The 15,927-nt window shown below is 32.8% G+C and overlaps 1 protein-coding gene across 1 annotated transcript in view; it reads left to right on the forward strand.

Annotated features, from left to right (window-relative positions):
* The window catches only part of LOC143195399 (lachesin), a 161,095-nt gene extending 146,632 nt beyond the window's left edge, over positions 1-14,463 (forward strand). Inside the window, exon 6 of the mRNA XM_076402478.1 lies at positions 14,219-14,463. Coding sequence (XP_076258593.1) covers positions 14,219-14,337 — 119 coding nt within the window. The 3' untranslated portion in view covers positions 14,338-14,463. The remainder of the gene's footprint in view (positions 1-14,218) is intronic.
* The last annotated feature ends 1,464 nt before the right edge of the window (positions 14,464-15,927 follow it).

Here is a 15,927-nt window from a genome sequence, read left to right on the forward strand (position 1 = left end):
TATATCTGCTAAATGGTGATCTCTCGCAAATTTCGGCTCTTTTTAAGGCATTTTTCATGGCATCCGGCAACATCTGGTGCTAAATTTCTTCAATTTCGTGACGAATATGGTCTTTAAAATGTTGAATCGTTTGGGGCTTATGCACATCAATTTTGATTTTAGAAAACCCCATAAGAAAATGTCTGGTGCTATTAAATCCAGAGATTTGACTGGCAATGCTAAATCGCGACTTTGTGTTGTGGCCTTATCTTGCTGAAACCACATGTCGTCTAGTCTTTGCTTTTCCATTTCAGGCACAAGAAAATTTCGAATCATGTCTTGGTATCGTTCAGCAGTAACAGTAACAGCAACACTGTGGTCATTTTCAAAAAGAAATAGGAACCAACGATTTATCCAGTATGAACACCACACCATACAGTTGTTTTTAGAGAATGCAATGACGTTCCATCAATTAATTGAGATTTCTGTGTTCCACAAAATTTGGTGGTTTTGGTGGCCACTAAGAAGAAAATGGGCTTCACCGCTCATTATCAATTTTGAGAAAAAAATTTCTATATCACCAGATAGAATTGCCTTACGTCCGTTTCTATATCGATGAGGATGGCTCTCTTCAACTAACGGAATAGCCAATTTTATTAGAGTAGAATTACGCTAATTCACACCGCATAACTTAATAATACTAAATGCAAAACTGATATTTTATGTCGACAAATGTCAAAATGATCGAGTTTAATAGTTAGGTTAGGTTACTTATATGTTTGCTTCTTGTTTTCACCAATAGGTACCGCTGATTAAGATTCATATAGTATATAGAACTCTAAAACTACAATGCAAAAATGACAAAAAAACGCAGTCTTAGTCTAAATATATGCAGTCTTTATGATGATGAGTATTTCAATAAATGCGTCATAATTGGTTCACGTGTATCTGTTATCGAATTTTGATGTCAAAAATGACCTTCATCCTAGATAGCCAATTCTTTGAAAATGTTTAAAATGTTTAAACATTTAATAAATCGTGTTTTCATTAGTAAATTACTTTTGCAATGAAACGAAATCCAGTTATTTTTGAAACGATGACGATAATGCCGCGAAGCGTTATGGCTAAAGGTCTAAGAAAGGACTACAAAGGCTGCAGTGATGTTTGACAAGTATTTGATGGGAGTGGGCAGAAATTTTAGTTATGAGCTATTCTAACCTGGCTAGATAATTAATTCTATTGTTTACTACTACAACATCTAAGGCATTTTAATCGATAAATCAAAACTTAACTTAATTAAACTTTAATTAATTAAACAAATCGACTAGAATTGTTCTATAGGAACGGCGCTTTTCCCGCAGCTATCTCTACAGAATATCTACAGTGGGGTTATACAAAAAATTCTTTAACCATGAAAAAAAAACCAAAAATATTTTCCTTTAACTCATTATTATGTTATAAATTTTACTGTTAATATTCCACGACCTAGTGTAAATGATAAAAACTGACAATGCTACTTTCACATCATAAATAACTACGCATATTTAAGATAAAAGCTCAACTGGTAGAATTGTAATTACGTAAGTTTGTTGGACGAAAAGATGGAAATACGTGTTCGTGTCTTTAAGGAGGTTGAAGTGCATTAGGAAATGAGCGTTTTCCTCTCGCAAACTTGGGCGACAGTGTTGCTGGAGCTGCATTATGCATCTCATCGTACGTAGGTTGAGGGTTTATCGAACAAGTTGACTGTTTTGTCGGATGTTATAATGAGCTAACTGTTACGAGAACTCGAAAAGTTAGGAGTCGGTGGGAATCTGTAAGTTGTTTTGGGTGTCTCCGGTGCAAACTTATAACAATTAAAGTGCTGTACTGTAAAGTCTATTTTCAAAGGGTGTACAAATAACCTTTGATTACTTTTTTGTAGCTTTAAGCGTATATTAAGATAAATCAAAGAACGAGAAGTCAAAGTATACAAAGGGTCTAGACACGGACGTTGTGATAACACATGTACAAATTGTGATTTGCAATTAGCAATAATTTCTATTTTATTTAATATAAATATAAATAAAGAGCTGTTGCTGAGATTTTTACTTTATTGTTTTAATATTTAAAAATGTATTTCAGGGTGTTATGTATTTTAATGGTTATGTTTCGTGTTTATTTTAGTTATGTTTTAGCTAAGCAAAAAATGGCTTGAGCGTAGTCATACATTTTTTTGACATAAATATTCAGCAGGAGAAGCAGTCAAATGTCAATATTGAGCATCAAGGAGACAAAACAATGTTGTAAATAAAACACAATTTATTTTATCTCTTTTTTTGCGTAAATTAATGAGCATAGACGAATTTATTTATTTGAAGGATTAATGTATAAAATATATAAAATGAAAGAAGCGAAATAGAAATAACCGATCAATTGAAAAGTCCCCGGTCTGGCACATAGATGGCGCTACTGGAATTAAATGCATTTGTTTTTTAGTTAGCCCTAACCCTCAAAAGATGCGTATAAATTTGACAGCTGTCGGTTCATTAGTTTGTAAATTATAGCATTTTGAGTGAAGCAGCTTTTGTTATTGTGAAAAAAATGGATAAAAAGGAATTTGGCGTGTTGATAAAATATTGCTTTTGAAGCGAAAAAATACACTTGAAGCAAAATCTTGGCTTCATGCCGAGTTTCCGGAAACTGCCCCAGGAAAATTAGCCGTCAGGGATTGGTATGCTATTTTTAGACGTAGTGAAATTGGCACCGAATACGGTGAACGCAGTGTACGCCCAAAAGAAGTTATTACCAACGAAGACATTGAAAAAAATCACAAAATGATTTTGAATGACCGATAATTGAATTTGAATGAAATAGCAGACACTCTAAAGATATCAACAGAACGTGGACATCATATCATTCACGAATATTTGGGTATGAGAAAGCTCTTTGTAAAGAGGGTCCCGCGCGAGCTCACTTTTCCCCAAAAACAACGACGAGTTGATGATTTGGAGCAGTGTTTGAATATGACAAAGCGTAATAAATCCGAGTTTTTGCGTCTATATGCGACAGTGCATGAAACATGGGAAAACGCTACAGTCGGCTGGCAAGTTTATGTCATCTGTATTATGGGATGCGCATGGAACAATTTTCATTCACGACCTTTAAAAGAAGGACTATCAACAGCGACTATTGCATAGCATTACTGGACTGTTTGAAGGATGAAATCGCCGAAAAACGGCCTCATTTGAAGAAAAAATGTGCTGCTTCACCAAGACAATGACCGTGTCACAAGTCAGTGAAAACAATGTCAAAAATCCATGAATTGGGCTTCGAATTGCTTCCTAATTCACTGTATTCTGCAGATCTGGTCCCCAGCGACTATTTCCTGTTCTCAAGAGATCTCAAAAGAAAGCTCGCTGGGAAGAAATTTTCGTCGAGTGAATAGGGGATCGTCGAAACTGAGGCCTATTTTGAAGCAAAGGGCAAATTATGCTACAAAAATGGTATCGAAAAGCTAAGGTAATTATGTTGAATAAAAAAAAACTAATTTTTCCAAAAATATGTGTTTTACTATGGTAGGCCGGGGACTTTTCAGTTGACCTGTTAATAAACCTAATAGTGAAAAGAATTATGAATTAAATTGAAATGGCTTTCGAAATCGTATGTCTGGTTGGTTAATGCCGATAATGTTGCCGATATATAAGAACGATACTGTTCTTCTTGATATGAGATTGTAGTCTGATGAAAATGTCGATTCTATTCTGGCTCTTTCTTTATCTAATTAACTATTATGTTTCGGTTATTCATTATTATCGATGAATTTTTCATTCTTCGTAATTCTGATACTTGTTTCAGTTCTAATATTAATCCGTTCTTTATCTGTTCTTGAATATTCTGACTGTTCTTTATTCTAGACTCACAACACTCTTCTTGACTGTTCTGATTGTTCTTGATTCTTGATTTCCACTCTTGATACTCTTGGTTATTGATGCATCATGTTTTACTGCGAAAGTTTCTCCCTCGGGCTTTACGTGGTGGCTGAGAAGGCTGGTTCAAAAAACCTTTTTCTTTATCCTGATTCATTCAAAATTTCGGAGAGGGAAAGACTCTTCCAACTAGGAACTTCTCATGCGCATGGAACGATATCGGGCCATCTTGAAGTTCATGGTTATAGCCACCATAAAGTTTCTTTTACTAAATCTAGACGTTTCGCCTAGCCCCGGTGTCTGCATTCCCATTATTCGGAACACTAGACAACGAGCCGATGAGATATTAGTTAGCTCTGTGTTTTCTGTTTTGCTCGGTTACATTGCTACCTTGGTCTGGCTTTACCATACATTCGATCCAAAACGATATTTTATATTATTTCAAATCATTTTCCCATGTCACAAATACTACAAAAACAGTTTCAATGGATACATTTTTAGTCGATATCGACTTTCTGCTTATATTACCATATATCTCATCTCAAACCTGCTATATATACTATTTTTATATAGATTATTATATATACTGAGTTTCCTTAATCTTTTAAAAGAATTAGTTTTATCGTAAAATAGTTATTTTAGTTTTTATTAGAATTGTTGGTAGAATTAGAATTAGAATTAATCCAAATTATATTCTAATATAAATGAAAATCTTAGTTCTAAGTACTTCATTCACCAATTTCACAGACTGATATTAGTTGTTTTTTCCGATCACCCAAGGCAGCATCGCATGAAATACTAAAAATATTATTGAATATTATTTTATAGCAAATAAATTGTTTTACTAAAAGCACGTACAAAAAGGAATTACAGTCGGTCTGTAACAGTAATAGGATTAATATTTTATTTAGCAGGACTATACAATGCGAGGATTTCGGGATAAAATACGACAATTTATAAAATTATATCCGAAAAAGCCTCATAATTGGGATTTAAATAAAATGTAGGGCTCAGGGGCTAAAAACGAGCAGTGTAGGTAAAGACATAAAACATTCCATGATTACGTTTTAATGTCATGCTCTCTCATCAGTTTATCTCGAAAAAAGTTTCTTTTTGTTTTAGTTATTATAATCCAAGCTCAAGAATGAGTTAATAACGTTTTCTGCCGATCTGGGATCAAATACTTACCCTAGAATCCGACGACGTTTTTTCTATATATACCAAGCTAATTGAGTTCAAGTCAATAGAAATAAATCAATGACCATAAACTAATACACATTTTCACTACAACTCATAAAATAAATAAAAACGCTATTCAGAAAAGTCATAAGAGGTCACCCATAACTAATTTTTGTGGAGTCGCAATAGTAACCAGGATATCCAGAACATGCAGTGCATACATAAATAGTGTCTTTTCTTCTTTTTGTAAATAACAGTTTTTACATTGCTTTTCGTTGCGTTTCCTGCTTCCTTTTCCTCTCGTATTTTCAAAATATGTTCGCTGATAACAGCTTTGGAAGTAGGTGTGGACGGAAGCTTTAGGAACCTTTTTATGACAGACAAACCAAAGTCGTAAATTGAAATACGATTGCCTGAATATTTGTTGTAAAGTTAGGGCACGTTTCATATCTATTTTTCCACCTTTAGGACGAAAGGGCCTGACATATCGGTAGTTTTTCCCGCCATATACAACTCTGTTATACATGTGAATCATAAAGGAAAAATCGAAACCAAGCACGTAAACGATGTTAATTTGGCAGCGATACAATCATCAATTTCCTTTCTCCCTTTTTCAGAATTTAAATTACTTGTATCAATCAAGCTGTACTAAATGAATCTGAACAAGTCATATTCATTCAACACTATGCCTGATGATTATACTTTGTGGGGCAGAACTTCCATTGCGAGCTGCAACATTATATTTTTTAGAACTATTACAAAGTGTGTCCCAACATCAATGGCATTGCCAGCAGATATCTTAATATTAAGTAACAAAAGCTATGAACGACTCAGTAACAATAAATTAAAAATTGTTATTTTATGTAGAGAAATATAAAAACCAACAAATGTAGTGTTTAGATCAGGTTAATAAAAATCGATGATCAATATATATGTAACCACTGAATATAGATTACTCAAACAATACTGAATAGTAGTAAAGACAGCTTGAGAAACTATTATTAAAATCAAAATGTTAATATAGATCTTATTGTAGATAGTAATATATCTAATAATATCTATTAAGTGTTACTAGTATTAATTAATGGGAATTAATTTAAGGAATTAGTCAATTTAGAACTGGTCACGTTCTATCAATGAAATACCTAGTTGCCAATTATACTCGCTATGCTATGCTCTATTTTAGTATCCAGTTTAATTGTTTTAGTATATTTATTTATATATTAATCAATATTCAATATAACTAAATAATTAAATTGTCATATTCACTAACCAATTTATCACTTATTAAGTATTAGGTAACAATGTTGTATAAATTTGGTTTAAACCAATTAAGAGAAACAATAGCATACACATGGAGTTATTTAGTGTTATTAATACTAAAAAATGTGCTCGAAATGATGTAAAATGTTTACGGTTCTTGTATTCGCAGTATTAGTGAACGAGGTTATAGAAACAAATGTTTATGTACTAAAAAATCAGCTCGATAAGTTTATTCACGAAAGTGACATTGAGGAGTACCAATTTAAATTTAAAAAAATTGTATTTTGTTTTGCTATAAACTCAGTTAGTTTAAATCATGTTGCACTATAGGTGAAATTGTGTAAAACATGATTGAGAGAAAGATAAAATTATGTGAAATAGGGCAGAGTTATTTAGCAGTGGCTATAAAATAATACGTTGATGATATTGTGTTTGCCAGAACGAATTAATAGTTATTTTGCTTCTAGATGCTATAAACACAATCATAATAAAAGATAGCACGGGAGAAAAATATTAAAATGAATGCTAATGAAATAAATTACATGAAGGAAGGCATATATAGGAAATTTTGACTAATTGACAAGGGAAATAGGGATCTGAAAACGTTCTATCAATGAAATACCTAGTTGCCAATTATACTCGCCATGCTATGCTCTATTTTAGTATCCAGTTTTCTTGTTTTAATATATTTATTTATATATTAATCAATGTTAAATATAACTAAGTAATTAGATTGTCGTATTCACTAATTTATCATTTATTAAATAATAGGTAACAATGATGTATAAATTTGGTTTAAACCAATTAGTATAACCAATGGCATACACATGGAGTTATTTAGTGTTATTAATACTAAGAAATATGCTCGAAATAATGTAAAATATTGACGGTTCTTGTATTCGAAGTGATAGTGAACGAGGTTTTAGAAATAAATGTTTATGTACCAAAAAATCAGCTCGATAAGTTTATTCACGAAAGTGACATTGAGGAGTTTCAATTTAAATTTAAAAAAATTGTATTTTAATTTGTTATAAACTCAGTTAGTTTAAATCATGTTGCACTATAAGTGAAATTGTGTAAAACATGATTGGGAGAAAGATAACATTATGTGAAATAGTGCAGAGTTATTTAGCAGTGGCTTCATATAATAATACGTTGATGATATTATGTTTGCCAGAACGAATTAATAGTTAATTTGATTTCAAATGCCACAAACACATTCGTAATAAAAGATAGCACGGGAAAAAATTAAAATGAATGCTAATGAAATAAATTACATGAAGAAAGGCATATATAGGAAATTTTGACTAATTGACACGGGAAATAGGGATCTGAAAATGTTATTAATAATTAAGCATTAGGCAACAAGTTAGGCAATCAGTTACTATTTAAAAAATAATAAATATATTTCAAAAGATCATTTCACACTATTTCGCCTAATATACCAATTTTGTGATTAAAATTCAGATTGTAACAAAGTCATAGAGGGTCTTGAAGTCACAAAACTGTAATGAAGTAATGATGTTATGCATACAAAGATATATAAGTATTGGGGATATATTCCTATTTTATTTTACTGCGAACAGTTGGCGACTGGAACATGTTACTGATATATTAAAACTTGTTACTAATAATTCTCCCACTGCATTAGTCTCTGTCAAACTTGTACTTATAACTAAGATATCTGGGAAACCCCTCGAAACGACACAAGACATTTCCTTCGCCGGTTCTCAACTACCGCCAACTCGACTAACACTTGGAGCGCTTCGCGACCCCTCAAAACTGCAAAACTTGCTTTCAATAATATGCCAAAACCGTTGCAACAAGACGCAGCCCGGTCTCGAGAGTTCATACCAAAGTACGACGACGACGACGTACTCGTATCTACATTATTAGATGGAGTTTTCCCGTTTAGAGAAGCATTTACTTACACAATTATTAATACGCAAGTTTGACGCCGGCGATGATAAACTATGCTCAAGTTCGCTAATTGGTTTGTGTGTCTTTGTAACGGTTTATTCGGGTAGTAGTTTGAATAATTTTGCAATAAAATGGTGAAGGAACTTTATTTTAGAATGGACGAATTTGTTTTTCATTACAAACTAGCGACCCGCCCCGGCTTCGCACGGGTGCAATGCTGATACTAAATTAAATACACTACAGAAAAAATATGAATGTTGTATATAAAAACATAGCGGCCCGCTCCGACTTTGCACGGGCATAAAATATATATGCCTATGACACTCAATGAAAACATGATTAAAATCGATCCAGTGTTTTTGGTTCATTCATTACTGTCCTTGGCCTGCACGCATTAACTTTGGAGTAAAACAATTCCTCTTCCCCTATACTTACTATGAAGATTTCCTGCTATCTTTGGAATATCTAAATTCATACAATTTTTATTACATTACACATTTTTAAACGCAAATTTTAAATTTGTAATATCTCCGAAAATATTTGTTTAATTTACATGCTGTAAGGAACCATATTGATCTATATTAATTGCACACTGTATTTAAGGTACTTAATTCGATAAGGATTAATGCCGTATTGCTTAAAATAGCTTCGTAAATAAGCCATTTTTTTCACGTAAAAAGTAAACAATAAAAATGGTTAATGTGGGTTATCCCTAAAAGATAAACATATACCATCGCGGACTTTTTTGTAGACCTTCTTATGGTGTACAATACTGTAGTACATTAATTTGATCTAACTCGTAGGGTTAGGCAGCGTTTTTGCTAATTGCTAAATAAGCCTAAAAAAATAGGTTAATTTACGACATCACGTTAGAAACCTCTAAAATTAGCAATGTTGCCTTAGTATATTATGCATGTATTATACATATAAACCTTCCTCTTGAATCACTCTATCTATTGAATAAAACCGCATCAAAATCCGTTGCGTAGTTTTAAAGATTTAAGCGCACATAGGGATATAGGGACAGAAAAGGCGACTTTGTTTTATACTATGTAGTGATAATAAATTCATTGATAAAAGGAAGCATACAATGATAACACTAAATGACAAAAATATCTATCAGTTTCAAGACTGAAGTGTTGTCAAAAAGACATAAAAGTAAGATAAAGGCAGCAGAAATTTTGGATTGTAAGACAGATGGACTGGATGAGAAGTAAATAAATAAGAAAAGATCTCGATATTTAATTAGTGAAAGAATACATAAAAAGGCCTCAGAAAATTGAAATGGCGATAAAACTTATATGCAACAAATGAAGGACGCAAAAGTGTAGTGAATATGGGAGGTAAGGACAAGGAAGCAATACCAGAATATCAGTGGGAAACCTAAGTGAATCTGGGAGGAAGTACTAGAGAAATACTTCATAAGAGAATAAAATACCAGCCGAAGCTAGAATGCTGAGCAGTGACAGAGAAAAATAGACGAAATTTATACGTGTACCAAGAGAAAATAGATACAATGTATATACAATGTATATAGAATGTACAAATATATATTTTAATAATTAGGATATATGTCCTTTTGACATGTTCCTGCAAAAACTGTCATGGCGCACTAGAATATCTTTGAGAAAATAAATAGAATGTTTAATTAAAAGTTTTCAAAGATCAGAACGAATGGTAGACGTACGGAACAGGATTCAGACTCTACTGTAGACGCATAAAAATTTCATATAAAATTTCTTAAAGTTTTTGCCTACCCCCTAAGGATGTGGACTAACATTGTGGTGATGGAAGGTAGTAAAATAAAGGTCATAAAACTATTTTAATGTCGACATTTAGTTCCGGAGCCTATTTCTAAGATGAACTAACAGGTCAATTGAAAAGTCACGGGCGGCCTGACAGATATATGGCGCTACTAGAATGTGTTATATGTTTATAGTTATGTTTTTTAGTTAGCCCTAACCCTCAAAAGATGCGTGTATAAATTTGACAGTCGGATCATTAGATTGTGAATTATAGTATTTTGAGTGAAGCAACTTTTATTATTGTGGAAAAATGGATAAAAAGGAATTTTGCGTATTGATAAAATACTGCTTTTCGAAGGGAAGAAATACAGTTGAAGCAAAAAACTTGGCTTGATGCCGAGTTACCGGACACTTCCCCAGGAAAATCAACCATCAAAGATTGGTATTCTAAGTTTACACGTGGTGAAATGAGCACCAAAGACGGTGAACGCAGAAAATCCACAAACTGATTTTGAATGACTGTAAATGAAAATTCAATGAAATAGCAGGCACTCTAAAGATATCAACTGAACGTGTATATCATATCATTCACTAATATTTGGGGACGAGAAAGCTCTGTGCAAAGTGGGTGCTAGGCGAGCTCACTTTTGACCAAAAACATCGACAAGTTGATGATTCCGAGCAGTGTTTGAAGATGATCAAGCGCAATAAACCCGAGTTTTTGCATGTATATGTGATAATGAATGAAACATGACTGCATCGATTGGACTTCGGAGTGAAATATCCAATCGACAGTCATCCGAGTCGACTGCACACGGTGAACCCGCTCCAAAGCGTGGGAAAACGCAACAGTCGGATGGCAAGGTTATGGCGTCTGTATTTTGAGATGCGCATGGAATAATTTTCATTGACTACCTTGAAAAAGGAAGGACCATCAACAGCGACTATTACATAGCGTTATTGGACCGTCTGATGGGCAAAATCGCCGAAAAACGGCCGCATTTGAAGAAAAATAAAGTTCTGCTTCACCAAGACAATGCACCGTGTCACAAGTCAGTGAAAACAAAGGTAAAAATCCATTAATTGGGCTTCGAATCGCTATCTCATCCACTGTGTTCTTCACATCTGGTCCCCAGCGACTACTTCCTGTTCTCAGATCTCATAAGAATGCTCGCTGGGCAGAAATTTTCATCGAATGAAGACTACAAAAATGGTATCGAGAAGTTGGAGGGTCGCTATAATCAGTGTATCACCCTTGAAAGGAATTATGTTGAATAAAAAACTAATTTTGCCTAAAGAATGTGTTTATTATGGTAGGCCGGGGACTTTTCAATTGACGTTATGTCGGTCTGCTTCGATATGTGTAAAAATTTTATCGACTTTTCAACGATTTACCTGCTAGTACGAGGTAAACCTTTATAATCGAGATTTAATTAATAAGATACATAAAGAGATACATCTAATTTTATTTATCCACTTGAAATTAAAAGTGCAACATTAACGGGTTGTCGCAAGTTAAGTACTCAACTCTTTCCCGGAAACTTCCTGCAACTCCATTAGGTCTTCTTTCCTCACGGAATGGAATTACGTGTAGCCGTCTCCACCGGGGCATTTCCGCATCCCCTCCACGCCGATCCCCCGATCTCCCGCCGCAAGCATCACTGTCCGTCGTTTAATGTTCGACCCAACAATTTATCCCAACCCCCCATCCGTTCGCCTCCCCCCGCCTCCGTCCATTCCACGACTCTCGCTACCATCGTTCGGCCGTCTGACGTGTGTAACCAAATGACGAATTGCTCTCAGCAGGAAGGATACACCCGAATATCTGCAGGATTAACTTGTGTTCTCCGGCCGGAATTCAATTTGTCCAAGGATAAGTAAGCCGTTCGGTTCGATTCTACAAGGTTAGGTTTCGTCGAAACTTTCCGAACTTCTAATTTAGTCTAATGCAGTTAGCCCGGTTTTTATTTTCTGTTTTAGACTCACCTTGTCCGTTATTCTGGAGGGTTTTTTTTTCGGGAGGGTGCTTTGATTTCAAGTAGTTCTTTGAATTAGATGGTTTTACGAATCGTATAAAGGTTTAACTGAATTGAAACCAATTTATATTAGTGAGTGCAGAATGCAATATCGAAAACATTCTATAATTGAAGACACGTAAGACATTAGGATTCATTAAAAATTACCGTAGATTGAATACAATGCACTAGCGCGCGCGTCCCCACTATTAGAATCTTGACTTAAAATAGACTCCATCTTTTCTTTTCAATCCCAACTTTATGTGCGGCGATATTAAATGAACTTTACGTGGTAGTAGAAGTTAGAAATTTTGGAGAGTGCTCCTTTACTAATCAACTTTAGTTTCATTAAGAATGGTCTTTTATCGAAAATCAATATGTCGTTATCACTACATAGTATAAAACAAAGTCGTCTTTTCTGTCCCTATATCCTTATGTGCGCTTAAATCTTTAAAACTACGCAACGGATTTTGATGCGGTTTTTTTCACTAGATAGAGTGATTCAAGAGGAAGGTTTGTATGTATAATACATGCATAATATACTAAGGCAACATTGCTAATTTTAGAGGTTTCTAAAGAGATGTCGTAAATTAACCTATTTTTTTAGGCTTATTTAGCAATTAGCAAAAACGCTGCCTAACCCTACGAGTTAGATCAAATTAATGTACTACAGTATTGTACACCATAAAAAGGTCTACAAAAATGAACCAAAAATACTGGATCGATTTTAATCCTGTTTTCATTGAGTGTCATAGACATATATATTTTATGCCCGTGCAAAGTCGGAGCGGGCCGCTATGTTTTTATATACAACGTTCATATTTTTTCTGTAGTGTATTTAATTTAGTATCAGCATTGCACCCGTGCGAAGCCGGGGCGGGTCGCTAGTTTTTCTATAATTCTATCTAAACATCACACATTTTTTTTGATAACATCTTTATTAGATACACTTAGTATAATCTTAATTATAATCTAATTTATTACTACATTTAATTTGTACTTGGGATTGATTCAAACACAAGACGAGTGCGAGAAAATACATCAATATGTATTCCTCAATTATAAAATTATAATAACTTGAGCTATAGTTTACACTAAAAGTATACACTTCATATAAGTTCGTATGGTTTGGTTCACTTCAATCTTCTGATATCCTACGCGCAGTCCAGCAGTTGTATTGCTTCCACTTTAGTATGACTTAATAATCTTATTTCGTGTTTCAAGGCGAAATCTTGAATAACTTCGCAAATCCATTTGATTTTCAGGTCGTCGTGCAGTTCGAATGTGATCATTCGAAGAACCTTCTTTGACAATGTTAATGACTAGTTGTTTTGAATGTTTAGTGCAATTCTTACTTGCACGCCATAGGTCCAAATTGACCTTATAATTGTTTGATAAATCAACCTGTTTGATTTTAGATCAAGTTGAGAGTATCTTTCCACTAACCAGTATAGTTGTTTTATTTTGTATCTAATGTGTTTTGCCTTTTGTCTAACATATTGTTTCCAATTTAGTCCACCGTCAACATGGATTCCGAGATACTTAATTGATTATGCTTGAGGAATCGGGCATCCATTCAGTGATATAATTAAGTTTTCATTATTTCGTCGCAATGCAAGCATCACACATGAGGGTATTTTTGTCGTCTGTTGTTTAGAATCAGAGGAAATCAACAAAAGCAGATATAACGAGCAAACTAGTTATCAACACTTTATGTATCTAGAAAAATTATCGATAGAATTCACCTTTCAACGCTGATAGTGACAAAGAGGCCAGACTAAAACGCCGTGTGTGGATCGGGCCTTAGAAGACTACATATGCGCACTTGTTCTAATATATCCTAGATGTCATTTTTAGGTTAATTTTGTATTTACATTTTGTTCAGGTAATATAATTATCTCATAGGCAAAATTAGCCACAGATAATATGAAAATAAGTGTATAAGTTATGAGTTATTAGTAAAATATTATCATTTTATAACACTAATTTTGAAGATTGTTATGGAACAAAGTATATATTTTTATGTTAAAATTTACTGATCTATAACCGTTATGATATTTAACCTATAATAATCAACATAACTATTAATTATTTTTAAAATAATATATTGGATTTATGTTATAAACCAATAAAACAATTAACATACTTATTTAAGCAATTTCGTCGCTATTAAATTTAGTGTATTAAAAAAACGTTTCTTTTGTTACAGAGGAGAATCCAGCAGCAATGATGCACAATCAAACTCCAATCCACTCAGGATACTGGCTTCTACCACTTATTTTAATAATGTTGCATATCATTCTGACATGTGGTAAATTGGAAATTTAGAAATTTATTGACTTTCTACATACCAGTAAATAACATAACAGTTCAGTTAAGTAATGCATTTTATTTATATACATACTAATGGACAGAATGTAGTCATAGACCATCTTATTTTATATATTTTTCCTGTCTATATTTATTTTTATGTATGTACATTTTATTCTGAGTAACTCGTTTATTTAATATTTAAAATAGTGTCTAATACTAACAAGAGATTAATTTGTCATAATAAATAAACGATCTAAATATATATAACCATATTTGAAGTGCTACATAGATCTTTATTCTGTAAATAGTTCTTCTTGCTATTAAATATTGTAAGTTTTCCATAAAATTCCAATTTGTTTTTCATTACTAACTTATACACATAAAATGTTAAATCTACAGTGACTGTTTAAGTATACATTAAAATGGTAACATAACTTAAATATAGTAATTTTGATAAATCGAGATATATGTTACATTTTCCTCAGTAATTTTTTCAATTAATTACTCGACATTCGATAAATATAAATCAATATTTCAATCAAATTTTGAACATTTTCCTTGGTTTTATGGTGCGTGGATATTGGGCAACTTAAAACCAGTTTCCAGTATTCGATAAAAACCACAAAGCAAACTGAAATTGAACAATCATTGTAGAAGGGAAACATATACCATTGTAGATCTTAAGGTGCATTCTAAAATAATCAGGATATTTAAAATTTAAAAAGTGATAAAAACTAGAATCACGATATTACTTTGAACAAATTTTACTTATTTCCTTCAAGAGATAGCGACTAATTCAGCAATTTAAATCTTTTATCGACTGCAGTTAACCTATAAAGTATTATTTCTTGTCACAAGTTACAATAAACCCACCGAAAAGTGTAGATTGGCTAATGTAGACAGGAATTGTATGCTTTCAATATTACTTAAATTAGTACAACGATTTCTTCAATTAATGCTCATTCAATTCTTTGCCGATGGGAATCATCCTTGTTGAACACGTCTGTTCTGTTTACTTGGTATCTTTTTGCCTGTCTATATTTACCAGATGTTCAATATACTGGGAATGTTATGTTTTTATCAGGTCATATTTCTTTTCCGTGTCATAAATATTAAAAACTTCATTTAAAAGGTCTAATAAATTAGACCCTCTGACAATAGAACCGAAATAATTCTACAATTAGAGTAACTTACATTTTACAGGGCTGTTCCAACCATTCATAATAAATTTGCGTCGCAACATATGAATTGTTAAATAATAAATTAATATAAGATTTATGGTAAGTTGATACTAGTAAGGATACCGATTAAAACCACAGATATTCTATAAGCTCCAACATATTTTGATTGCTTCTTCCTTGCTCATTCTTGGCATCTTCGCTGTTATCTTAATATGAACATTCATGGACTTATTGTAGTTGTAGCAAGTTGAATACTTAATAAAATTAATTCGATTCAGCGCTATAAAATATTGTATTCAAGGGATTGATTTGAATAAGAAGTGTCTAAAAAATATTCTTGCAGAATAATTTAAAAAATAAGAGAACAAAAAGCTTATTTTTAAGTAATATCTGTCTATTTCTTTAAATATACCTCTTCAGAAAA

The sequence above is a fragment of the Rhynchophorus ferrugineus genome, unplaced genomic scaffold, assembly GCF_030347505.1.
Source record: "Rhynchophorus ferrugineus isolate W39M unplaced genomic scaffold, kcgeb_rfMv2 rfM4, whole genome shotgun sequence".
NCBI classification, from domain to species: Eukaryota; Metazoa; Arthropoda; class Insecta; order Coleoptera; family Curculionidae; genus Rhynchophorus; species Rhynchophorus ferrugineus.